Source organism: Nomascus leucogenys, chromosome 3 (genome assembly GCF_006542625.1).
Source record: "Nomascus leucogenys isolate Asia chromosome 3, Asia_NLE_v1, whole genome shotgun sequence".
Classification (NCBI taxonomy): Eukaryota; Metazoa; Chordata; class Mammalia; order Primates; family Hylobatidae; genus Nomascus; species Nomascus leucogenys.
Genome location: NC_044383.1, coordinates 19,154,511 through 19,182,145, shown reverse-complemented (window position 1 = coordinate 19,182,145; position 27,635 = coordinate 19,154,511). Strand labels below are relative to the sequence as shown.

At 48.1% G+C, this 27,635-nt stretch overlaps 1 protein-coding gene across 11 annotated transcripts in view; it reads right to left on the bottom strand.

Annotated features, from left to right (window-relative positions):
* The window catches only part of AFAP1L2 (actin filament associated protein 1 like 2), a 109,363-nt gene extending 85,837 nt beyond the window's left edge, over positions 1-23,526 (bottom strand). For 5 of the 11 annotated variants that reach the window (XM_030806748.1, XM_030806752.1, XM_030806782.1 and 2 more), the window contains exon 1: positions 23,203-23,526. In XM_030806748.1, coding sequence (XP_030662608.1) covers positions 23,203-23,218 — 16 coding nt within the window. In that variant the 5' untranslated portion in view covers positions 23,219-23,526. Of the gene's footprint in view, positions 1-17,609; positions 17,664-23,202 lie in introns of all 11 variants that reach the window. The other 6 variants (XM_030806758.1, XM_030806766.1, XM_030806776.1 and 3 more) reach the window with 5 other exon arrangements.
* Positions 23,527-27,635: the final 4,109 nt, after the last annotated feature.

The window sequence follows — 27,635 nt, the reverse complement described above, 5'->3', positions numbered from 1 at the left end:
AATCTGTAGGAACAGAAAGTAGATCAGTAGAATTGTTTAGGGATGGGGATGAAGAGAGGAGGATGTAAGGATGAAGGGGTGATCACTAAAAGGTACAAAGTTTCTTTTTGAGATGACAAAAATGTTCTGAAATTAACTGTGATGATGGTGGCCCATGTCCGTGCATATACCAAAAGCCATCGAATTGTACACTTTAAATGGGCGAATTGTATGGTATGTGAATAATACCTCAGTAAAGCTGTTTTTTAAAAACACAAAGAAAACACAGGAGATTTTTTAAAGTATAATTCTAGGGAAAGACTTTCTAAGTATAAGCAAAACCCAGCGCCATAAAAGGAAATAAATTTGACCACAAAATAATTTTTAAAAAATCCTATTTCAGAAAAATAAATATAAAACAAGTCAAAAGACAAGAAACTGGAGAAATCTTTGCAACTCATACTTAAAGGGTTAATTTCCTTTACACATAAAAAACTCCTAAAAAATTAAAAGACCAACAATCCAACAACAACAAAAAAGGATAATGCATATGAAGAGAGTGTACACACACACACACACACACACACACACAGCTCTTCAACATATGGAAAGATGTTCCATTTCACTCATAAAAAAAGTATAAATTATCAGGAAGAGATCCCATAAAGAGATAGCTTTGCCCCTTCTCTGGGGCAAAGATGACTAAGTTTGATACCATTTTGTTGATGAAGGTTTGGGGAAACAAACAAGACATTTTGCTGATGAGAATGAAAAAGGACACAGCCTCCCCAGAAAGCAATTTGGTAACATCTTTGCAAATTGTAAGCACACGTATCCTTCAATCCAGCAATTCTATTCTGAGATTTTATGCTACAGATATTTTTTATGTGTCTGAAATAACCTACATGCAAGGCAATTCATGGACGTGTTGTTTGTCATAGCAAAGGATTGGGGGAAAATGTAAATGCCCAGTGATTATATGAACTGGTGCTTGCCATATAAAGGAAAGACAGAGCAGAAGTACGAAGAACACAGCAGCATATCTATCAGGAATGAGCTCAAGACAACAGCCTTGACTTAAGAAAGAAGGTCCACCCTCACTTACATGTGGGAGCTAAAAAAGTTGATCACATGGACATGGAGAATAGAGTGACAGATATCAGGGACCGGTCAGGAAGGGTGGGTAGAAGAACGGGAAGGACGAAGAGAGGCTGGCTAATGAGTTCAAACATACATTAAGAGAAGAAATAAGTTCTAATGTTTGATAGCACTCTATCAATTTAGCAATGCTATTATGTATATTTCTTTTTATTTTTTTTTTCGAGACCGAGTTTTGCTCTTGTTGCCCAGGCTGGAGTGCAATGGCAAGATCTTGGCTCACTGCAACCTCCACCTCCTGGGTTGAAGCGATTCTCCTGCCTCAGCATTCCTAGTAGCTGGGATTACAGGCATTTGCCACCACACCTGGTTAATTTTGTATTTTTAGTAGAGACGGGGTTTCTCCATGTTGGTCAGGCTGGTCTCAAACTCCTGACCTTAGGTGATCCGTTCGCCTTGGACTCCCAAAGTGCTGGGATTATAGGTATGAGCCACCAAGCCCAGCAATATTATGTGTATTTCAAAGTAACTAGAAGAAAGGACTTCAAAGGATACTAACACATAAAAATGATAACCACTTCAGGTGATGGATACCCCAAATACCCTGACTGGATCATTACACTTTCTATGTATGTAACAAACATTCACATGTACTCCATAAATACATAAATTACTATATAGCCATGAAAGAGGAAAAAAAAGATCAACAGTGGTATGCTTTGTTTGGGAGAAAGAAAAAAAGTTGTACATACATGGCTGCTTATATGTGGACAATGTTTTGAAAGATACATAAAATCTGGGGAAGTGTTTGCCTCTGGCAAGGGCAGGTGAATGAACCTGGCTCTGAGGGGCTTCCATTTTGCTGTGCTCTGTTGCTTTTCAGAACTTTTTACCATAGAGGTTGGAAAGAAGGAGCAGGCAAAAAACAGGGACAGGAGGGGAGGAAAAGGAGGAAGGGAAGGAAAGATGGAAGGGAGGGAACAAAAGAAGGGTGAAGGGAGGGAAGGAGAAGAAAAGAGAGAGGAAAGGAGCTTTTATATTACTGCAGAGAGGAGAAAAAGATCTGGAGAGTGTAACACATCCCTGACAGATATTATCATGGAGGGTGGAATTCTAGGGATTTTCGTATTCTATATTACAAATTTCTGCCACATATGCATATTTTCTAATAAGCATGTATGACTTTGCCACAAAAATATAGATGTAAAATTACTACACTGAAGTCCTTACAGAGTGAAATAGCAATTTGAAATGTGTAGCTGTTGTGTATGCTATTTTAAATTATTTAAAATAACTCCATCTGAAAACCAAAAACAACAAAAAGAAGAGGAGAAAGGAAAACTAGATTTACCACACTAGGTCCAACCAACTTGGAAATCTGACCCTTTCTCTTTGCCCTGGAAAGTTGGGGGAGACATAACCAGGGAGGGAAATGGAAGCAGAGCTTGGTGGAAGTGGGGATTGCCAATGCGTAGCCCGGAGGCTGACAGAGGCTCTCCCTCTCTCTTCCTGAACCCTCGGTCCATCTTCTCTTCTTCTCAGTCTTCCCCCCCCACCTCCAACCTCATCACAGGAAGAATGAAGCAGGCCCCGCCTTCTGGTCCTGCCCCTAGCGCTTCTCCCTTGGCCCCAGTGCCCTTGTCCATTCAATGACAATGGATGCAACAACATGGTCTGCCCTAAAAGGACTGGACCCTCTCAAACCCCATGATCCAGTGACAACTGCAGAGGGTTTTACAGATATGTCAAGAGGAGGAGCCATCATCCCATAAGGAAGCTTCCAGAAGACAGTACGTGAGAGGCACCATCATTCACTCTGATTATTCAGGACCTTTCTTGGCAGCCATGAATCCCATCCTTGCCTCCGCCTCTGTCTTCAGCTGCACTCTCTCCGAGGCTGCTTGGCCTTCCTTGCTTCATCAATGGCATCTTGTCTGTCGTCCCCACCCTGCTCCAAGTGATGAACCAACTTCACTGGAGCGTCTGCTGCAGGCTTTCTGAGAAGGGCCATTGTTCCCCCCACACTTGTCGAAAGCCTCCATTTAGGGCTGCTGTGAGCGTGGATGGAGGACATTCATCACTGGGAACATTTGCCAACAAATGAGAGACAGCTGTTGGGCCCGAATGGCATGTGGCTGAACGTTGCCTGGGGTGAAATTTATTTTTCGAGTGAGAACAACCTCACTTATTTTTCCTTCCAAATTTTAAGAAACAGGAAAAATACTCACCTTCCTTTGCCAAGCAAGAGTCCAGGGCCATCCCACTAATCACATAGCACGTAAGGCCCATGGGGAGCCCAGCAGCACCGGTTAAACACCTACTTCCAGAGAGAGGTACAGCCACAGCCTAGCCCACGGCCTGCTGGGGGCTGTGCCCTGTGGCCAGGGACCACGCCTCACCTCCTGTGATCCTCCATGTGCCCGCAGCAGTGCGGGGCCCACACACTCAGCGGGGACTTCCAAAGGCTGCAGGCCTGGTTGAGAGGGGCAGATGGGAAACTCAACAGAACCTCCTGGGAATGATCAGGAACAAAGCAGATGCCCACCTGTGTGCCAGACACTCTGCAGCACATTTTAGGAGCTGTAAAACAGAGACACCAGGAACAGAGACCCACATAGGCCAGGGGCATGAAGCACTGACTGAGCCCCATATGAAGTATAAGCAGCAGGGGCCAGAGGTGATCAACTAGGGCTGGCTTCCAGGAGGAGGCAGGGGGGCGGTGAAGGTGGGTGTGATCGGGAAGGTGAAGGGATGGAAGCAGGTCCCTGTCATGAGGAACAGCATGAACAAAGTCCTGGCTGGACCAGCAGGGACAGGACATGGAGACAGGAGGGCTAGAAGCCCAGCACACAGAGAAGCCCCATTTTAGGAGAGGCTATTTCATCAGGCCAGGGATCTCTTCAGAGATAGCCATAGAGTCCCAAGCTCAGCTGTGAGTGATGCTGGGGCACCTTCTTCCCCATCCTAAAGGAATGCACCAAGATGACTTGACTGCAGCTGGAGGACTTGACGCCCCAGTTAACATCAGATCCAAACATGGCTGCAGGTCAGGGTCGAAGCCATCTGAAGATAGAGGTCATGTCCAGCTTGATCAAGCTAGACCAGGCAGCAGAATGTGCCGGAGAGTCAGATAGAGCTGGGTTTGGATGCTGCCAGGTTGGCTGTGGGCTTTTGCTGGGGTTGCCTCTGGCCTCAGTGTCCAGCCTCAATGTCTTCCATCCTCAGAATCAGGATAATGACAATTACCCCTGGATGCCTGCCTCCCTGCCCCCACACCCCATTGTGATTCGCCAGCCTGTAATAAAATGAAAGTGTCTGACAGAAAAGCCTTGGGAAGCCTTTGATTAACATTCTTAGCTCAGCCTAGCTCAGACAAACATGTTCCAGCATTCCAAGGGACATCTCCCTGAGCAAAGCAATGAAAAGAACGTCAGTGAAAGATTCTAAGAGGCTTTTCTTATTGTAACCCTTCCAGGTGTTCAGCCACTCCAGGGAAGCTACAGGTACCTGGTGGAGGGTGGGAGTTGAATAGTTCAGGTTCTCACCACCCCCCCTCTCAGGAGTCCCTGAGGATTCACTGAGAAAATGAGTAGAAAATGTCCAAGGAAAGAACGAGAAGCCAGGCAGCACGGTCAATACCAGATGTGGGCAGCCAGGCCGAGACTCGGCTGAGAGTCTGAAAACCCACCATCTGGTATTAACAGCTTCCCAGTCTGTTGCTGTGAGACAGGTAAGTTAAGGTCCCAGGCCCTCGGTAACCTCATGGAGAAAATGTCTATTGTAGGACTTCTGACACCTTCAATGGGATATTTGTGAGGGGAAATGAGGGAAACGATGGAACATTTTTGAAATAAAAAGGAAACGGAACTGGGCATGGTGGCATGCACGCGTAGTCCCAACTACTCAAGAAGTCGAGGTGGGAGGATCACTTGAGCCCAGGAGGTCAAGGCTGCAGTGAGCTATGATGGCACCACTGCACTCCAGACTGGGCAACAGAGCAAAACCCCGTCTCCAAAAAAAACACAAAAAAAGAAAAAAGTACTAGCATTAATTATTATTTTTAATAACTGCTCTTGATTGTGATGCCCTGCTTAATATCAACAAGGCAGCAGCAGCTGCAAAGCAAGGAAGATGAAGAGAATCAGGGCTGACAGGTGGGGGCTCTTCCCCCGGCAGAGATGGTGCTAGAAGTTAGGAGAGGTGAGATGAATGTGTCCCAAGCAGCCCTGCCCTACCCAGGCAGCAGCCGGAACTGCACCTGCTCCACAGCAGCTGCCAGGAGGCCCAGGGGTTCCTTAGGCCCAGCAGGCCCTCCTGGCCAGGCTAAGGAATCAGCAGCCAGGGAGTGACCAAACAAAGCACACCCAGCAACAGCACGTCCCCAGGCAGATGTCCTTCTAGAGTTGCAACTCGTGCTCAGGCCATGTGGGCCTCGGTCCTGGGACTGCAGAGGGCTTACCGGCCTCCATACTTTGCAAAATGAGGGCACTCCCATTGCAGACAGGCACCCTGGCATGGAAGGGTCCATTCCCTGCAGGACTGGAATGAACCTCACTGGCCTGACTGAATCCCTTATTGAGCCTTCACTTCCCTGTCCAAGTGATCCTGTATCTAATTGCTCATCTCATCAGCCAATCTCAAACACAATTCCACCCAACCCTGGGTCTCCATGGCCAGAGGAGTCTGCCTTCTGGCCATAAATACTCTAGAACTGATCATTAGTCAGGAGCAAATTAGCAATAGCTATGGTAGCACTGCAGGCTTCCCTTAGCCTGGAATTGCAATTCCTGATGCAATGGTGGAGAGTCATCTTACACATCTGTTCAGTGATTTCCAGTTTTCAAAACACTTTTATGCATAGTTTTTCATTGATCTTCCCAGCATTCTGCATTGTGAGGCAAGTGGTGATTATTAAAGATGGGGGAAACTGAGGCTTAGGTGATAAAAGACTAATAAGTTTTCCACACTGATGGGGTCAGAAACAGGAAACAGCTCTCCTTCATGATTCAGCTTCCCCTGCCCCACATAGAACCTAATGGCAGCATTACTGAAAGCAAAGGCTGTAGGCATCAGAAATAAACATGGCAGACCCATGGCACATTCAGCCCAATTCCTTGTTTCACCACCACTGGCTAGCACTACGGGGCTCTGACCATGTGCTGAACCTACTGCCAAGCTCTCTAAGTGCGAAATTTCACTCCAACCTTACAAATCCCCAAGGAAGAAGCTATCAACCCTTTCAGATAAAGAAACTGAGGTTCAGAAAGAGTAAGTAATTGCTCATGGTTGCAATGTCCAAGCCTGATATGAACCCGATCTGCACGAAGCCACACCCTGCAACTTTCAAACAGTATTCTATTTCCTATAGCTAAACACAGACCTCAGACAGTCTGAACAGTGGGGGATGAAGCATTCATGCCTCATGGAAGGAAGCACTTGGAAGACTCTGGGTAGGTCAGGGATCAAAAAGCTCCTTTCCTTCCTTGGCTTTACCTGGTGGGAAGGACACAGGACCACAATGCAGGGATCTCAGGCAATTTTCCTACCCCTACCCCCAGTAAGTACGAGCATCCTTCATGACCTCTCTCACCCCAGTGCCCCCTTCAGTGAAAAGTGGACAACTGCAATACGTTTGTGGCACCTTGACCTCTTGGGAGAAAGATGAAGGAGGATATTATTTTAGGATATGCTCAAATTTTTCCTGTGGAAAATAGATGGATCCAAGGTGGTCTACCTGGTGGTGACTTTACCCATTTGGAAGGGACAGTGGCCACTCAGATGGGTGGCAGGGAAGCTCAGTTTCACTGCATGAAAGCTCCCTCACACCATCCTGCTCTCCCACTTCATCTCTCTCTACATTCCCTCTCAATGACGAGCCTCTCTCAGCCCTCATGAACATGAACACACACACACACACACACACACACACACACACACACACACACACCCATTCTAGCTTGGGATGGCCTCAGAACCTTTGCACCTGCCACTGCCTGGGCCTGGTTCTCCCCACGGCAGGCTCCTCCTCTTCCCTGAGGTCTCAACCCAAATGTCACCTCCCCAGAGAGACTCTCCATCACCCCCAGGCTAATGTTGGACACCACCCCCCACCATTACCAAGTTACTCCCACAACACCCTGCTTTCTTTCTTCACGTGACTCATTACTCTCTGAAATTAACCTGTTTTAGAACGGTGCTTACATGTTTGTGGTCTGCTTTCCTCCACTAGAACACAAGCCCTGTCAGGACAGGGGCCTCGTCAGTGTCAGTACTGCGTCCGGCCTACCACTGCACTGAGACAACGCTTGGCACAAAGTAAAGCTTAGAAAATGTCCCTTGTGCAAATACCTGGATATTCTCCCATTTAAAGGGGCTAATTAAGGACATCAGCACATTCATTACAAAATCACACATCCTTTGAACTGGAAAGGACCCTGGGGCTGATACTTGAGCTTGAGAAAATAGAAATGAGGATTTCTGTTGTCCCCTCACTTAAGATATCAATATTCCAAGGGACCCAGTAATTGGAAATGCAGGTTCAGAGACATGGGCAGAAACTGAACACTGTCAGTAAAGGATGGACAGGTTGGATGAAGAACAGCTAGAAGGAAGAGGCATCAATAAACAACGGCCAGGGCATGAGAAAGAATGCTGGGAAAACAGTGACACCACCAGAGCCAACCTCAGGGGTTATTTCTATGTTCTGGAAGACTTAAGCTTTCGTTACTGGCTTTAAATGCAATTGGAGTTGCTGCCCACACCCTGAGCCCACATCCAAAAGGGTTAGCTCTTCTCTTGCCCACACTTGCGAGACCCCAGGCAGCACCAGGTCCTGCCTCTGGGGCCCAGGCAGGACACAATGCCAGGCAAACAGGGACTCTGGTCATCTGTTCTACATGGAACTTTGAATCTCAAAAAAGGATTTTTTAAAAAAGAAAGTAACTGTTACTTCAAGTAGAAATAGAGATGATGGAACAAAAAAGATCAGGGGCCAACTCTGTCCAGATCAGATCAACGCAGGGTGGGAAGCGGGGAGAGGGAGTGTATCATGCTTGGATACAGTGATTTTGAGTGAATCTCCTGAGTGAAGAGGAGCAAAATGAACCCCCTAGCTCAGAGTCTAGTGATCTTGTGTCCAATCAATCAGGTACTAGAAAAATCTAATTCCACTGCATTTTACTCAGTGTGATAAACATTTGGACGCTGGCTCTCAGCCATGACCTGTACTTAGTGATGTGAACCCAAGGATGACTAAGAGCTCAGGCACTCAGAATGGCTGGAGGCGACTGAAAAAATACACAGTTATGAAAAGCCAGCCCTACCACCCCAGGCTTATTCATGCATCTCCCCTGTTCTGTGACAATGGTGGACTGCTAACCACCACTACAGCCCTTGCAGTCAAATACAAGCTTTAGAGTCAAACGTAGGGATAGTCTGTTATCACAGCTTCATGAGAACTTCTTGGACAGTTCAGAAATTAATATGATGGAAAATGGCCTTTCCATGACTCCTCCATAGGGTGAGGGGTGGTGGGGAGTCTCCTCCCCATCCTTTCACAGCACATTGCTTGAGCTTCTAGTATTGTTCTCACTATGTCAAATTCTGCCCCAAGTCAGAATTATTTGTAGGCTTCTGGCATTGACAATAGGCTACAAGCAAACTCATGCAATTTCCTTTTCTTCCCCGTACCCATTCTCCTCCCACAACAACGATGACCTTCCTAATATGCACCTTTTTGTTTGTATGTGTTTTGCTTAATGTAGACTGCTTCGTGAATTTTGAATAACTGTAAATGCTATTGTCAACCGTCCTACTCTGCTTCCTACCTTTCCGTCAGCACTGTGTATTAAAGATTCATCTATGCCGTTGGATGTGTATCTCAGCCATTACTTCTACTGCTGCATAATTCCCTAAGACATGTTATCTATCAGTTCACCTGTTCCCTCTCCCAAGTGACACCTAGACTGCTTCCCATTCTCCACCATGACAAATAATGCTGCAGAGATCATCCTCAATCCTGCCCCCTATGGACCCATGCAGACATTTCTTTGGGAATTGCTAGATCATATGGTATGTGAATCTTCAATGCAATTAAGAAAAATCAGCTAGCTGCGGTGGCCCACACCTGTAATCCCAGCACTTTGGGAGGCTGAGGCGGGCAGATCACGAGGTCAGGAGTTCAAGACCAGCCTGACCAACATGGTGAAACCCCATCTCTACTAAAAATACAAAAGTTAGCCAGGCATGGTGGCACACACCTGTAATCCCAGCTACTCAGGAGGCTGAGGCAGGAGAATCCCTTGAACCTGGGAGGCAGAGGTTGCAGTGACCCGAGATCATGCCACCGTACTCCAGCCTGAACAACAGGGCGAGACTCTGTCTCAAAAAAAAAAAAAAAAAAAAAAGTCTACCTTCCAGACTGGCTGTACTAGCCTATACTCCCTCAGCTCTGCATGAAGATGGTTGAACCCAGCATCCCTGGGAAAATGTGGCATTGTGCCACCTTCTCATTTCTGCCAGTCTACTGGGTGGTGGTTTTGGTTGACTTGCCTCTGATGACTAAAGGAGCCCAGGCATTTCTTCAGACACTTGTTAGCCTTTTGGCAGCTTCCTTGACTTGTAAACTCCTGTTCATACCCTTGATTCACTGTCTTTTCTATGTACATTCCTGCCTTTTTCTGGTTGATGTGCAGGAGTTCCTTGTATATCCTAAATGTTAATAGAACAGCTTTTAGACATTGTAAATCTCTCTCTCCTTTCTGCCAGCTGCCTATTAATTTTGTCCAGGGTGTCACTCAGTGAACAGAGCCCTTAACTTTGATGTAATCCAACTCTAAGAAAACCTGAGGACAGCAAACATTTCTCATTCAGTTCCTGTTTCTTTATTTTCTTTTTTTTTTTTTTTTTTTTTTTTTTTTTTAGACAGAGTCTCTTTCTGTCACCCAGGCTGGAGTGCAGTAGTGAGGTCTCAGTTCACCACAACCTCTACCTCCTGGATTCAAGCGATTCTCCTGCCTCAGCCTCCCAAGTAGCTGGGATTACAGGTGTCTGCCACTACGTCTGGCTAATTTTTGTATTTTTAGTAGAGATGGGGTTTCACCATGTTGGCCAGACTGGTCTCGAATTCCTGACATTAGGTAATCCACCTGCCTCAGCCTCCCAAAGTGCTGGGATTACAGGTGTGAGCCACTGGGCCCAACCAATTTGTGTTTCTTGACTACTCACAATACACCACACGTGAGATTAGTGCCGTGAACACCAAAAATACTGTCCTTGGCCCTTAAGGAGCTTACAGCCTACTAGAAATATAGACTTCCATCAACCATAGCACAGACACAATGACCATGGCCATGAGGGTTGTAAAAGATGAGGTGAGGGTTAAGGGATCCAGTGGGGGCCAGGGTCAAGGTGTCAAGGCCCAGTGAGCCTTGACAAACATGCTTACCAGGCAGCCCTGAAGCATTTCAAACCAATGGACCAGCACATGGAAAAGCCCAAGTTAGGGAGCTACAAGGAGCCCAGCATGACTGTGGCATAGAGCCAAGTGAGGAATGGCTGCAGAGGCTGGAAAAATAGGAACGAGCCAGGTACAGAAGGGGCTCAGGCTTTCTCCAGAGCAGTATAAGGAACAGCACACCTCCTTACTCTCCCCACAGCCACTGGTGAGCTGCCCTAGATGCCGCCTGCACTCAAGGACAGGTCCTGGTTCAGGGGTCTGGAAATGTAGGCTTATCTTAGCTAGGATAGCAATGTATTGAAGTCTCAGAGAAACCCATAGACAGAATCCTAGAAAGAAGGGCACAGGGGCTTACACTTGTAATCCCAGCACTTTGGGAGGCTGAGGCAGGAGGATCGCTTAAAGTCAGGAGTTCAAGACCAGCCTGGTCAACATAGCAAGACCCTGCCTCTACAAAAAAATGAAAAATAAATTAGCCAGGTGTGGTAGTGTGCACCTGTAGTCCCAGCTGCTCAGGAGACTGAGTCAGAGGATGGCTTGAGCTCAGGAATTTGAGACTGCAGTGAGCCATGATAGTGCCACTGCACTCCAGCCTGGGTGACAGAGCAAGACCCTGTTGAAAGAAAGAAAGGGAAAAAGAAAGAAAAAGGGTTTGTGTGCATCCAAGTTAAACTATCAAGGTGGATAAGAGATATCCATTGGATAGGTCTGGATTGTCCTGAATGAAATTAGGACTTTCCCTCCTTCACCTCAGTTCTCAGCCACAGAATTCCCAAACTCTCAAGCGTGCTTGTGTCAGAAATATACCAAATCAAGTCATTAGTGACACCGCAGAATCTTATCCAGGAACTCACCAGGAATGCTGCCAGACAGCTGTTTCCTCCTAAATCTAAACCATTTTCACACTCATAATGGTAATTTTTTTTAAAGCCATTTGGGGAGAATATTTGCTGCAAGCTATGTGACCACCTTTATTATTTTCTCCAACCAGAGAAGAAATCTATACACACAGACACAGGGCAGCCAAGCCTGAAAGTATAGAGGAGGCCTGCAAGGAACTGAAGTCTCTCCACTCCAATAGAACACGGTCCTTTGCACTCTCACTTTCTCTCTTCCAAGCAGCCTCAACCTTGCCTTGGCAGAAAAATAAATCTTGTAGGACAAGTCTTACGCTTTGAGGACACTAGGTAAATAGCTTTAAGAAATTTTAAGAAAAAGGGGCTGATTGTCATCCCACATCTCCTTTCCCCCAACATGCATGTGCCCCTATCATACCTGATACCCGGAAAGTAAATGCTTAGGGCTGCAAGGAGAGGAGGAAGCAGGAAGGCCCCCAAGATAGGAGCACCCCATATCCTTTGAACCTACCAAAGGCATTTTCCAACACAATCCTTGGATCACTTTCACTCTGAGATGATTCCCAACTCTATGGCTAGGCAAAGGGAGGTAACTAAGTGCCCCAAAGCCACCAACACTCTCCTGAGGCTTCCTGCTTAGCACAAGAGGCTTTCACTCCCATACTGCCATGACCTGCACCAGGGCTGAGGCTGTAGCCAAGAAACGAGGCTGACACAGACCTGAGCCCACACTCTTGCCCTGATTGGTGAGCCCCTGTTCTCACACAGGGAATGCGGGCTGCTGGTTTGCTCTTACGCTCAACAATAAACATGCTCGTGGCTCCCCGCATACCTGAGGGCACTCAGTGATCCACACTCTTACCTCCGGGTCAGAAAAGCAAAAATCCACAAGCTAAGGGCTTCATTCATGAAGTAGAGTCCCCGAAGCCTCTTTCATCATGGGTAGAGACCTGGAGGCTGGGGGCAGGGAGGGAAGTTGGGGGTGGAATGGGAGAGTGAGTCAGGCTTTGGAAGGATCCGATCTCAAAAGCAACAGCCTGAATTCTCCCTCTGAGAACAAAACAGCCTTTCCACTCTCAAGGGAACCAGTGCGTGGTGAGTTGGGAGCGACACCTGAATCCCGTAACTCTTGGAGATTTGCTGCCAGCCAGGGCTGTTTACAATTACATACACCAAACCAGCCTCAGAAGGGCGGGAGATGGGCGCTTGCCCGCTGAGAAGCAAGGAGGTCAATGGGAAAAAATTATTTCAGTCAACGTTGAGCCTTCATGCTTGGAACTTTTATCCAAACAATGGACACATTCTCATGCTCCCCCTGGGAGGACACCAGTCCCTCCTCTGACAGTCAGTTCCAGGAGACTTGGGATGGCAGTGGGAGGAGCCCCTCACAGTGCAGGAATTTTGATTCCACCCCTTGGTGGTCAGCGAGTCATAGCACTGTTTAAGGACCCACAGAAAGAGAGTAAGTGTGCCCTTTCCTGGGACCCTAATCACCGTGACACTAACCTGCACTGTGCCAGGGGGGACCACCGGCAAAGTCCCAGGGTTAGCAAGTAGCTCTGAACCTGAGGATTGTGGAAGATGCCATTTTTTGCAGCAGGCCATGAGAAGTGACACCTTTTAGGGCTTGAGGAAGCAGCAGGAGCCACAGTGAACAAATTCCATTGAGGCCTGCACTTCTAGGAGGGAGTAAGATACTGAGAATAAGCCCCAGTTTCCCCACCCTGACTCTGAGGTCACCTGTCCCTCCTGGGGGAAGCCTGAAATTCAAGCCACGGTTATTTGAAATGACAGCCTGAGACCACCAGAGGCCTGGGGAGCAGGAGAGAGTGGGCGGGTCTGACTATCCTCTGTGTCTTTGTGGCCTCAGGTTCTCAGTGGGAATCCCTTCTTTGGACTCAAGACCCAGGAGACCTGGAGACCTGAATGGAAGTGGTAGAAAGAAACAGAGTGAAAAAGTGGGAGAAAGTCAAGAGGGGAACAAAAGAAGAGAGGGGAAGAGGAGAGGGAGGGAGAGAGGGAGGGAGGAAGCAAGAGACGCAGGTGCAGGAGCCAGTGTGAGCCTGTGCGTCCAAGAGGCGTCCTGAAGCACCCATAACTCACACTTGTGCGTGTGGTTTTGAGATCCACCCTACCTGCTTTGCCCCAGGCTACTTTCAGAACATCTGGGATATTACTGACTTGAACCAGAGACAAGCTTCCATCGACTCCTGGGAGACATGAGTCTCACCCAGCTCAAGCACCTGCCCTTGCTCTCTCAGGAGACTTCCAGGGGCTCCAGACATCTGGAACTGTCACAGCACAACTGTGTCACAGCCATACAGAAACCGTGCTTGACCACCATGCACGCCATGATCCTCAGCCACAATTCTGGTAACATCAACAGTAGGGACCCCATCTCTAAAACACGCCAAAGACATATGATCCAACTCTGCCATGTCAGTCAAGGACCAGCTGCCCTGCACTGGGCATTCAAGCAGTAGGTGCCACTTCACCACCCTTTATTCTCCCTAAGTGTACAGGAAACTGCCAAGCAGAAGCCACAGGGGGCTTCTGTTAACTGTAGTACCTAATGTTGGTGTTCATCTTTATTCAAAGAATGTGCTAGAATTAGGTGCTGCAAAAGTCCTGACAATGCAAAGGGCGGTAGGGTGTTGACCATTGTGAGCTGATAAGGAGTCTAGGATAGTAACAGAATATTTGCCTCCAAGGAGACCCAAGACCATGAAGATGGCCCAAGCAAACTTGCCACCCAGTAGGTCCCAGCTCTGATACCAGGGACACGAAGCACCCTAGAAGAGTTCCTTCCAAAGGACCACATTTGAATTTTAGTAAATCAGTTCAATATGTTCTAGGACTGTGGGTATTAAATAAAAGAAGTCAGTGAAACCTCCAAACAATAAGCTCATTCAACAATCTTTTTTTTCTCCCCCCATCTGGGGACTTGAATACAGTGAACATGAATAAATCCTGTTGTATAAAAACTGGGGGAGAAAAAAACGGGGGGTGGAGGATGGAAGGAAATGGCAGGATTCCCACTTGTTGGGCTAACAAGAAGGCTAAGACAGTCCCCCAAACCCAAACAGATGCCAGTGTGCCCAGGCAGCCCAGGGGAGATTGTGGCAGAGGTGTGCAGCCCAGGGAAGGAAACATCTGGAATCCCGCACTCATAAGCTCCCAGCTTCTCCCTTGCACTCAAACCAGACGCGGGCCTTGGGGCTGCCCCAAACCCGACCCTTCTTAGGTAGACCAGCCACAAGCCAGGCCTGACCCTGCATCAGGGAAATTTCACTTCAAATATGCACAAAAACACTGCCTGCCTCTCTAACATCAATGCTTTCCCCTAACAAAGCTAAGACCATTAGAACTAAGGACTGCACTGGCTATGAGTCTGTAATTCTTCCAGAAAACCCTGGAACAGGTGGAAGAGACCTGCCTTTGTGGGTGACTAGTGGCTTGGATGTGTTTGTGATTTAAAAGAGTTGCATGTGGGAAATACTCCTGTATAATTCATGGTTGAACATGACCTCAGCCCAGGTAGTCCTCACGGATGGAAGTTCCACAGCCTTCCAACAGGCTGTGCTTAATAGAGATGCAGACACGGACCCGGCTCCCCAGGGTACAGAGCCAGACAAAATTCACGTGAAGAACAGGCAAATTCAACATGGGCTTTGATAAAAAAGCAAATAAATAAATAAAAAGGAAACCACCAAGATCTTAAGATTCCATTAGGATCACCAGAGTGATACTTCTTCCTTCTTGGGGACTTCCACATCCTGTCCGCTGGCCTGGTGCAGCGATGACTGGTAATTCTGCCCTTGCAGCAAAAGGCTTCTCCCTGTCTAGAAATAAGAGGACTGATTCCTTACATCAAATGCAACTGGGTGTGTTATTTCGATAAATCATGGGTTCTTCCCCTCAAAATCAATCCTAGCTAGCATAGACAAGCGGGACTGCCAAAAACAAAAAGTCAACCAGGAAATAATTAGCCTGCAGACTTGAGTACTCAATTCTAATACAATAACTTTATTGGTGGAAAAAAAAGACTTGCAGACAGGCTGCCAAAGCCAGTACATTAGATCCATGTGTGGGTAGCAGCAGAGTTCCCAGGGTGGGAACCTGAGTCTAATGCTCTTATATTCCATGGTCCTCCTGGGCTTGTTGGCTGCCTGGCCTTTGGGGGAGCTGCTTTTGCCTTTTCTCTAAACAAAGGGAGAGCTTCCACTATGACGCTGATTGTGCCTAATGAAAAAGTCTCTGACATTTAGGATGTCATCAGGCATGAGCCCTTGGCCTTTTTGTTTTGTACCAAATTTCTCACCCTTTTCTGCTGTATACACCTCCAGAACCATTGCAGGCACACCCACACCAAGACTCAGTTGCTAATTACAACCCATGATACCCAACCTTGACCTTGACCCTTCCTCTTATACCACAGCATCACAACTGCTACAGTGTTTTTAAAAGTCAGCTTTATTGAGGTTAATTTACACACAGAAAAAAAAGCCCTTTTAACTACACAGTTCTGAATTGTGACAAGTATGTATGGCTGTGTAACTACTACCAAAATAAAGATATTGAACATCTCTATCATTCCAAAAATTTCCCTCACACCCTTTGTGGCTCACACCTTCCCCCAGTCCCAGTCCTGGCAACTACTGATCTGTTTCCCTATAGTTTCACCTTTTCCAGAAAGTCATATACATAGAATCATTCAGTGTGCAAGCTTTTGAATCTTGAAAGCAGTATGTTTCTTTCACTTAGCATACTGGTGTGTATCATTAGTGGTAAGTTACGATCTGCCAGTTTTTAAGCCTTGGACTTTCACTTTCTTGTCAAAGAGACAAAATAATTGGTTCTAGCTCATCTTTGCTATGGAGAAATCAAACTCTTGATTCAGAAGCTTTTACTAAAGCTTAGGTCCGGTAATAGGGCAACTCACCATCTCAGTTTGCCCAGGACTAAGGGGTTTCCTGGGACACCAGACTTTCAGTGGTAAAACCAGGAAAGTCCCAAGCAAGCCGGGAAGGCTAGTCATTCAATTTGGGAAAGCTACCTCCAAGGGTAGGACTGTACATTCACCCAGCTTGGATTCTTCCTGGTGCACGGTGGTTGCTGTCTCCAAGCTAACAGCTGGCTAGCCTCTCTTGGTTTAATCTCCAGCAGAAGGCTGATTTGCAGTGTGCTAGGGCTGAGCTTCCGTACAAGCTCACCACAGTCCATCAGGACTGTGTCTGCCTTTGAAGTCCTGGGAGGAGCTCCACGAAGTGAGAAGAGAACTCAGGGGTCTGCTTAGAAAACAGCAGAACAGGGCTTCTATTGGCATGGGTGCCTCTCCCCACTCCTCCCTAATACCAGACTCCCCTGAGAGATGTGAGATCCATGTTCCCTGGCCTCACTGTGTTTTTGCATCACTCCAATGCAACGCGTCCAGGGGGAGCCAGGCTCCTGTTTTTCTACACATTCTCCCTTCTCCACGCTCAATGCAGTTTGTGGTTAGTTTGTTTGTTGAAACTAACTGGGGCGAATATGAGAGTCAAGTGATAGAAAATTAGGAAAGGGCTCAAAGCTACTATTTGAATTTAAGGGTCTCTCCTATATGGACTTAATGAGACATCAGAGAAAAGTCAGGCAGGGCTAGGATGTAGCTCTACACATAAGGAATGAGCAATTCCTCGCCTATCTCTTTCCCCACTGACATGAAGAATACACAGATGCTATCTCTGAGAAGCTAGGATGCCTAGAGGGTGAGAAGCCCCGACTTATATCTCTCAACAGCATTGAAAAGCACACAGGGGGCAGAGCCCCAGTGAACTGTGGAAAGGCAGGAACTGGTGGGATCAGAACCACATGCCAGAGGTTTCAGGGTATCTGCTCCCCTGCATTAATTTAACATTCTCTTTCTCGAAGTCTTTACCAATAGCTCTTACAAGTTATTCCACCAAGTGGCCTGCAAGGTAGATTAGTAATCATTATCCTCACTCATACAATGAGGAAACAAGGCTCAGAAAGATTAATTGACTTGCCCAAGGTCGCATAGCGAGTTAGTGGCAAAAGCCAGATTAGAATCCCGAGCCCCTGAGTGCCCAGGCCGGTGCCCAGCTCCTTGATCTCCCTCAACCATCCACCCAGAGCATGGGCAGAGCCAGGTCTGCGCCTTCGGGAGCCCTGGAGGCCAGGTGAGCTGCTGCAGAGGGCACAGACAGGCTCATACTCACACGCAGAAACCTGCCGGATCCTTCTCTGTACCACCAGACAGCAACACCCCTGTGCTGGAACAGACAGAAATAAGGCTCAAGTCGGGAAAGCCAAGGGTGGCCATTGTAGGCTTTCATCTCCATTTCTGGAATCTGCCTTTGAGATTTTGCTTCATTTCTTTTTGTGAACCAGGTCTGTTCTCCAGAGCTAGAGCACGGGAGAATATGTGATCTCTTTGCCTGGAATTTGTTCATTTCCCCATTCCCTAATCATGTCCCAGACACCTACTCTGCAGCTGGCAGTGTGCCAGGGGCTGGAGAGGGACATAAGGAAAGACAAAGTCCCTGTCTTGAAGGAGTTCAGCCTGGCAGGGAAACAAACATAAGACATGTACAATTATTAGACAAATGTGACACTAATTCCACAAATATTTGTTGCATACCTGCGATGTGCTAGGCATTAATGAGGCTACCCCAAGAGTAATGAGGGTACACAGTGGGAGTCAGGGGAGGCTTCCTGGAGGAAGAGACATGTGGGCTAGGTCCTGAAGATTGAGGAGAGTTTAACCGAGCAGCTAGTCCCTCTCTGGCTGAAGGGACGCTGATAAGGAATGAATCTGAAATTGCTTTGAGCACTTCTTTCCTAAATAAATCCTTGAAAAGGAATTCTACCATGTAGAGACTCAGTTCTCAGGGCTATTGTATCCTATTTCTGGCTGTCTGGACTGTTGCTTAATCTCCGTAGGCCTCAGTTGGCCTGTCTCTCAAATGGGAGTGAATAATGCTCCGTGTTGCAGAGGGTGGTTCTGGGCTGGATGAACAATCTTTGGAGATACGGTCACACAAAAGTCCTTGAGAAATGAATTCCTCACATGGCCTATGACATTCTCTTTCCCACTAAGTCTGCTACTCTCCAGCTCTCGACAGGAAATTGGTTTTATTTATAAGAATCACAATCCTAAACTGACCTTTGCTGGGCTACCCACCCACATTCCCTCCCTCATTTCCCTCTCCTCCCCAAGACACATCCTCTCTCCAAAGATTCCTCAGTGAGCACAGAACAACTAGCATCGAAGAGCCATTGGAAAGTCAGATAGAGGAACACTGCGAACACTGGAGGTTGTTTTCCAGCTGGGGAAACTGAGGCCTGGAGAGCTCAGCAGTTTGCCCAAGGAAATGAAGCCCGTGGGTCTCCAGGTTCCTGAGCTGCTACTTTCTTCATTGCACCATGACTGCCTTCATGTCTCGGCCAGGGCTCTGGACAGAAAAAGCCATCCTCCCTTGGCTTGAGCAAAATCTCCCTTCTCTGAATGACAGAAGCCTTTAAAGAAACATTTCCCGTTATTAAAGAGAATTGGAAGAAAACTGGCACAGCTTCCTCAGCTTTGAAGCTCCTTGGCCTTTCCTGGCCCTTTAATTGTGCTGGAAGCAGCCCAGCTCCCAGGGCTCCCACCCCTTCAGAAGAGAGGAAGGGCCCAAAGCAGAATTCCCCCACTCTGCTTGGCCTTTCAGCACCAAAAGTGACCTCTCAGTATTTCTGTTTCAGACCATTTCATTGCCACATCATCCAGGGCTCCCACGAAACTTCAAAGTCAGGGAGCTCAGGGTCAAGTACAAGGAGCAAACCCTGAGCTTAGAATTTTAAGCACCACATTTGAGATCGTTTTTAAGCAACGTTCCCATAGCTTTTTAAAGCCTCTAATAGCTGAAGGTGATTACAGTAGATATCTGCAGGTATTACAAGATTTGGTTAAGGCACATCATGTGCGTATGGGGGGGCACCCCTTTCACCCCACACTTGCTTTTACTTTTCCAGGTGAGGAAAGTGTATATAAAATTACTGATCTTTTTTGCTCTTTTGACATTTCATGTTTTTGGAGGAAATTTGGTTCCCAACTTTGGCTGCACATTGGAATCACCTGAAGACCTTTAAAAAATACAATGCCCAAGCTGTACCCTAGACCAATTAAATAAGAATGTCTTGGGTGGGGCCTTGACATCCATATTTTTGAAAGCTCCACAGATGATTCCATGCACAGCAAAGGTTTAGAACTACTGCCTTAGATAGAACTTCAACACAAAAAAACCTGAGGTCGTAGGCATTGAAAAATAACAAATACAGATGATTCCTGAAGGCAGCATGCCCATCTCTTTTAATTTGCTTTTCTTTTCCAGACCTTCCCTGACCACAGATCTCAGGATTCCCATACAAACTTTGAAGTTATTTTACTGGATTGACTCTTTGCAGTTCATATCTGCCTCCAGCGCTCTAGAGCTAAGTGGGGGGACTGGATGATCAAATTCAGAAACAAAAGAACCACAGAAAAAGAACGATTACACTTTCAACCAATTACTGTGATCTAAATTGAAGCTGAATATCTCAACCAGGCCCATCTGTATCCAAGTATGATGCAATTTCAGGAAGCTTCGGCATGGATGTTCCAAGCACAATCCACAGATAGTAGGTCAGTCACATTTGGCCCAGACTCACTCACCAGCTGGGAGAGCAGTCAGAACCAGAATGCGTGACCACATTGGGTGAGTTCAGCCAATGGGCTCATGCACAGCGATAAAAGGATGCTCTTATGAGAGTCATAAATATATAAACACATAAGGATGGGAACCTTCTCAAAGCACCCTGTAGGACTTGGCCCCACATCCTGACATTTGTGAGAGTCTTACTGCTTATACAATGCCAAAGAGATTCACATACAAGACATAGCCACTTTACCATCACTATTTATGGCAACTCTCATAAAAGTGCCATCTCTCTAGGAAGGGACTCCCACATACTCCCCGATCCCTTATTTTTGCTTGGGTGAGTCATGGCTATCTAGCAGAAATCTTGGAAGGGACTGGGAAGAAAGTCTGGAAGTGTCTCTGCATCAGGCATGTCACATGGGTGATATTCCCACCACCCATCATCTCCAGACCTCACTTTACATCCTACAAGACAATGGCAAATCCACTCAGAGCCTGAAAATGATAGGCTATTTTTGGAGGATGTACAGTATATATAACACGCAGGCTAAGGAACATGGAAAGACAATTTCTCCTACATGAACTGCTTTATAAGATTTGCAAATTAGAGAAAACATTTTGAGACTCTGAAGACAGCCATGAGGCATTTCCACCTACCTGAGAGAGGGAGAGCTCAAAATTGGAAATACGGAAACAGAATGAAGAGGCATTTAAATAACACATTTAAAAAGTGTCACACACAATAAGAATTTTTCTTTACAATTTTTACTCAGGCTCCAGGAGCCCAACTAAATAAACCTGCTTTTTCCATTTAACTTTGTTGTTTAAACTACTATTCCTAGTTATTCCAATAACTATTCAGTCTCAACTTTAAGTAGATGGATGGCCCCAGGCTCTGAAAAGCAAGAGGAGACTACTGATTCTAGTCAGTTACACTGGTTAATCAGAGATGGGCTTCATTTTGTATTTTGCACAGATGAACTTTTCCATTTAAAGGGTGTTCAAAGCACAACTTATCTGCCTCTCAGGAGAATGGGGAATTCTATATCCTGGGGCTGGGGGATCCCCAAATTCCTCAGTGAAAGGTGTAGTAAACCTGTTAGCAGCATGACACCAGCGAGACAAAATAAAGATTTTTCTCATGACTCAAACACTGGAATTTGAGTTGGATTAGCCTCTGAAACCTAGATAATTCTCAGGTTTACCCACTTATCACTCTGTGTCTGATTTACTGCAAAATGATGAGGCAGATACATGTGTTACCAAAAACATAAGCACCCTGACCTGGAAACTAAGTTCCCTTCAGTTGGCAAAAACTGATCCTCTTCGAGGGTGGGAGGATTTTAAGCTCCTGAGAGAGAAAGATAACTAAGAAGACTTTTATCAGGTCAAGGGCCAAGTCAAAAGTTATTAATACAAAAGCCTTCTGAGAATAACTGGACATTTGGAAAGAAGACCCCAAATGTGATTTGCCCTGATTTACAGAGATTAATATGCTGATTTGAGAAAGTAGCTTGCAACCTACAACTAACACCACCCCCGCCTCCATACACACACCCCAGCTTTGCAAGTCAGGGAGCTGGAAGGCACCCCAGAGGCCAACACTTCCTGTCAGGCTCAACTCAAAGCCTGAATTCCCAGAGAGGGTCCCTCCCAAAGGGCGGAGGGGCCCCAGTGGGGGAGGGAGTGCAAACGGCCATGTTACAAGGAGCGGGACTGTGGCTTCCTCAAGTGTCTGAGACAGCATAAGCGCGCATTCAGTCATTCAAGCACAAAACTGACGTGATCCCAGTAGAATTTGAGACGAAGAAAACCACCGGGTTACAAATGCGAGAGAAGCTCCAGGGAGGGTTCACAGAAAGAAATCAAAGGTGGCCAACTCCTTTAACCCTGTCCCCCCCGCCGGCTCCCTGCTGTCGGCAAAGACCCTTACTGAACATGTGAAGCTCTGTCTGGGACTTGGATCTTTTGCCTTCACCAGTAACCAGGCGACCCAGATGAGAAAAAGCAATGAGAAAGTGAAAGACATGACTACGTTAGGGAAGCCGGTCCCAACAGGTCCCTTTATGTCAGTTTCAGGGATCAGAGCCCGCCGGCAGTGAGATTCCTGGGAATCTGAGCGTTCTCTTTTTATTACTCTCTCCCAGGGGAAAACAAATATAGAAGCAGCATTTCCTCCCGCAGGTTTGGCGGAGACCGGTCCAGCAAAAGAAAAGGCAAGAGGCTTTTCCAAAGAGAAGGGGTCTGCCGGGGGATGGGGGAGGGGAGAGCGCCCGCAGGGTTCCTCTTAAGGGGCAACTCCCTGTACTCCCTTTTCAAAAGAACCGCAATCGAGACTTGTAGACCAGCTCCGAGGCTCCGAATGCTGGTGCTAAGCTGGGCGTCCGGCGCACCCGGGACGGCCCGCCCACCAGAGTTTGGCGGAGATCCTGGCCCCCCGCCAAACCCAAAGCTCGCCCAGCTGCTCACTGAGCTAAGCCCTCGGGCCGGGACGCCTCCAGGAGCTCCACCTGCCGGGCACTCCATTCGGCCCCCAACCCTCGCATCCCTCCTTTCTTGGGGTGAGGGAGCAGAGAAGGGATTGGAGAGAAACGACGACCCGAACGGCAGGACGTTTGGGGAGGCCCGACCTAGCCCGGGGAGGGTCTGCGCGCCCACTCCACTGCCCAAGCGCTTTGCCGGGAGCAGGAAGCCCCTAGCCCGGCGGGCGCCCGGGAGAAAGGACCCAACAGCCCGCCCCTTTGCCCCCAGCAGCTCAGCACGGTTCCCACCTTCTTCGGGGCTTCCTCGGCCCCAGGCATCTTTCCTGCGCGGTGGGACTGAGGGTGGAGTGGGATGTCGGGCGCACCCTCTCTCCTGCAACAGGTGAGAAGCCCCGCCACGCCCCCCACTGACGACCCCCTCTTTCCGCGCCCGGGAGGATCAAAGGGCTCAGGCCGCGGCAGCCACCTAGGAGCCCACCCGCCCAGTCCGCGGCGCCGCTGTCGCCCCCCCTTAGGCCCAGGTCCGGGCTGGGTGGGGGCAGCGGGCTCTGCTTATCCCGAGTCCTGGCGAGACCAGTCCTAGCCCTGCCCTCCGCGTTGCTGGGCGAAAGGGAGTGGGTGTGCGCCGCGCGAGGAACCCGCGCCCTCACCTTTGTACCGCTCCATCGGGGCCACGGAGTGCGCTCCTCGCGGCTCGGCTTCGGCGCTGCTCTCCCGGCGCTCGGCTCAGCGCCCAGGCCGCCGCGCTGGCCCCTCCCCGTGAGGTCACGCTCGCGGCCGGACCTCCTGGCGGGGCCGCCGCGCCCCGGATCCTCGGACCGGCCTCCGCCAGGGCGCGCCCCCAGCGCCCCTGTCCCCGCGCCGGCGAACTCCAGCCCGCCGAGGCTGACAGTCGGCGCTTGAGTCGGTGCGCACCCACGGCCCCGCTCGCCGCCCCCGAACGCCTTGGCACTCCCTTCACGTCTTGGCTCCGGGGGCGTCGAGAGGGAACGAGACTGGGACGTTCCCAAACTCTGGGGGAGGCTCCGGGAGGCCGGGCTTGGGTGGGCCTCCAAGATTGTTCCCCACCCCGTCCCCGCCCGCTGCAAACCCAATGCCTGGAGGAGGAGACTGAGATCCAAGCTAGGAGGTTGAGACTGGCTTAGAGCTCCTCGCGCTTGACTCCCGAGCCAGCGCGCTTTTGTCCTAGGCCTTCCTGGAGGGACGACGAGGGCAGTGGGGCGGGCAACCAAGCCTGCTCCGGGTTCTTTGGGGATTGCTTCCACTCTCTTGGAACCTCTCTGAGCAGCCGCTGCCAATCGCGCACACTTTAGGGTGTGTGAAAACATCTGCTTGCTGCTTTTTACCTTAATTTCCAGGGCCAACACCACAAGTCAGGGAGTGCCGTTTCCGGGGCGCCCAGTAAACCTGACCGCCTTGGAGGGGTGGCACCGGTTCCATAAGGAAGCTCGGCCATGGCTCTGAATCTCCACGCTGCACTGCCTCCATCCAACAAGTGCCACACTTCCATCCTTTACCTTTTGCCACCGGTCCTTCCAGGCCCTTAATGCGACCAAGTCTTCTCCATCCTCCCCCCAGAGATCTATGTGTTCTTTTAAACTTTTCAGTTTTCACTTTAAAATCTCAGTCACGGTTTGTGCTGGGTGCCTGGTTGGTTTCTTAAGTTCCCCAGCTTCCTTGAAGGAACACTTAAGGAAGATTTGGCAGTGGTGGTTTTCTAAAAGACTTCTTAATTCTTCCTTGGAATCGAAGATTTCGTTTTGATGTTTGGAGACCTCCCAACAGCATGTAGAAATATTTTTCTTAGTTATACTAGCACCTAATGTGGATGGAGCCCTCCCCACAAGCCCGGCACGGCGCTAAGGGCTGTGCATCACTGCCTTTAGTTTCCCCGATATCCCTGTGACATGAGTATTATTATGATCTCTTTCATAGGGGTGAAGAAGCTACAGCTGGGCGCGGTGGTTCACGCCTGTAATCCCAGCACTTTGGGAGGCGGAGGCGGGCAGATCACGAAGTCAGGAGTTCGAGACTAGCCTGGCCAACATGGTGAAACCCCATCTCTACTAAAAAAAAAAAAAAAAAAATAGCTGGGCTTGGTGGCAGGTACCTGTAAACTCAGCTACTTGGGAGGCTGAGGCAGGAGAATAGTTTGGACTCGGGAGGTGGAGGTTGCAGTGAGCTGAGATCGCGCATTGCACTCCAGCCTGGGTGACAGTGTGAGACTACGTCTCAAGAAAAAAAAAAAAGAGGTTAAGCAATTTGCTCAAAGTCACACAGCTAGAAAAGAGCGGAGTAGGTGTTAAACTCGGATCTGTCTGCTTCCAAATGTGTATTTTAATTTTTATTTTTTTAGAGACAAGGTCTTTGTTGCCTAGGTTGGAGTGCAGTGGCACCATCTTGGTTCACTGCAGCCTCAAACTCCTGGGCTTCACACTGATCATTACAGAAATGCAAATCAAAACTGCAATGAGATGCCATACCGTCAGAATGGCTATTATTAAAAAGTAAAAAAAAAACAGATGCTGGCGAGGTTGCAGAGAAAATGGAATGCTTATACTGCTGGTGGAAATGTAAATTAGTTCAACTATTGTGAAAAGTAGTTTGGTGATTTCTCAAAGAACTTAAAACAGCACTACCATTCAACCCAGAAATCCCATTATTGGGTATATACCCAAAGGAATATAAATGGCTCTACCATAAAGACATATGCACATGTATGTTTATTGCAGCACTACTCATAATAGCAAAGATATGGAATCAACCTAAATGTCATCAACAGTAGACTGGATAAACAAAATATGGTGCATATATACCATGGAATACTGTGCAGCCATAAAAAAGAACAAGACCATGTCCTTTGCAGCAAGGAAGAATGGAGCTGGGGGTCATTTTCATAAGCAAACTAATGCAAGAACAGATAACCAAATACCACATGTTCTCACTTTGAAGTGGGATCTAAATACTGAGTACACATGGACACACAAAAGGGCACAACAGACACCACAGCCTACTTGAGGGTGGAGGGTGAGAGGAGAGTGGGGACTGAAAAATTACCTATTGAGCACTATGCTTATTACCTGAGTGATGAAATAATCTCCACGCCAAACCCCTATGACACACAATTTACCTATATAACAAATTTGCACATTTGTCCCGAATCTAAAATAAAAGTTTAAAAAGAAAAAGAATAATAATTAGAAAATTAACTATTTTTAAAAATATATTTAAGGTAAAACTGGAATGTGTTGTGTTAAATGAAATAAAATATTTAGGCCAGGCGTGGTGGCTCATGCCTATATTTCCCAGCACTTTGGGAGGCCGAGGCGGGCAGATCACCTGAGGTCAGGAGTTCGGGACCAGCCTGGCCAACATGGTGAAACCCAGTCTCTACTAAAAATACAAAAATTAGCTGGGCATGGTGGTGCACACCTGTAATCCCAGCTACTTGGGAGGCTGAGGCATGAGAATTGCTTGAACCCAGGAATTGGAGGTTGCAGTGAGCTGAGACCATGCCACTGCACTCTAGCCTGAGCAACAGAGCAAGACTGTCTCAAAAATAAATAAATTAAATTAAAAATAAAAAATTAAAATGAAATAAAATGTTTACAAACTAACAACAATAAAAAACCCCCCTGGGCTTCAGTAATCCTCCCACCTCAGCCTCCCAGGTAGCTAGGACTACAGGCACATACCATGACACTTGCCTAGTTTTGTTGTTGGTATTAATTTATTATTTATAAAGATAGGGCCTCCAACTCCTAGGCTCAAGTGATCCTTCCACCTCGGCCTCCCATAGCGCTTGGATTATATGTGTGAGCCACTGTGCCAGCCCCAAATATTCACAAAACTTCTTGGCACTCATAGGAAGTGCCAGGCTCTTTGTTACCATCTCACGGGGCACACAGACAAGTGAACAACACAGCACAGTGAGGTAGATGCTCTGATAAGACAGAAACATGAGGGATTCTGGGAACCCACAAGAGGACACTGAACCAGCAATGGCTGCACTGAGTTCCATGAATTTGAAGAGTGCGATGAGCTGGCTGAGTGTGATGAGTTCGAGTTAGTGAGGTGACAGGAAAGGTACAGTGAGCACAGCTTTCCAGGCAGAAAGGACAGTGGGAACAGAGGCAGGGAGATGAGCCCTTTCAGGGTCAAACAGCTCTGTTGCTGCAGCAGAAAGGGAAAAGCCAGGAATGAAGCAAGTGAGGCTGGAAAGGTGGGTGCAGCACTGCTCCAGGGCCCAGAGTGCTGAGCTGAGGTGATTAGATGGCACTGAAGAGTGTGGGTGCCCTGGGGATCCCCCAGGGGCTGAGAGCAGAGGGAGCACAGGAGGCAGTTGTACCCACCAGGTGAGAAGCTATGGGGTGATAGAAAAGCAGATGGGGAAGAGAGGACTGATGGCAGCAACCTTCTGGAAGTTGTGCCCGAGCAGAGTGTGAGAGAGAAGAGCTGAGGCCGACTCTGCAGTTTCCAGCAATTTGAGTGGTTAGGTGAATAGCACCATGCAGCCCTCAGAGGTGGGGCCTGCTGCGTGCCGGGTGTCTCCAGGAACTGCAGAGCATGAGGAGGGCAAACAAGTCCTGCTCTTCTGGGCTGCTTTGGGGGTGGGGATGGGGACAATGAGCAGGAAAAGAGTCACACTCAGAAGTGGCTGCAGGGACCGGGCGCGGTGGCTCACGCTTGTAATCCCAGCACTTTGGGAGGCCGAGGCGGGCCGATCACGAGGTCAGGAGATCGAGACCACAGTGAAACCCCGTCTCTACTAAAAATACAAAAAATTAGCCGGGCATGGTGGCGGGCGCCTGTAGTCCCAACTGCTCGGAGAGGCTGAGGCAGGAGAATGGCGTGAACCTGGGAGGCGGAGCTTGCAGTGAGCCGAGACTGCGCCACTGCACTCCAGCCTGGGCGACAGAGCGAGACTCCGTCTCAAAAAAAAAAAAAAAAAAAAAAAAAAAAAAAAAAAAAAAAGAAGTGGCTGCAGGTTGGGGAGTTGAAGGGAGAAAGTGAAAGGCCCATGGTGCCCCCAGGGGAGTTAGAACTCTGGGTCTGAGCCCTGGAGCTCAGCCCCTTAAATCAG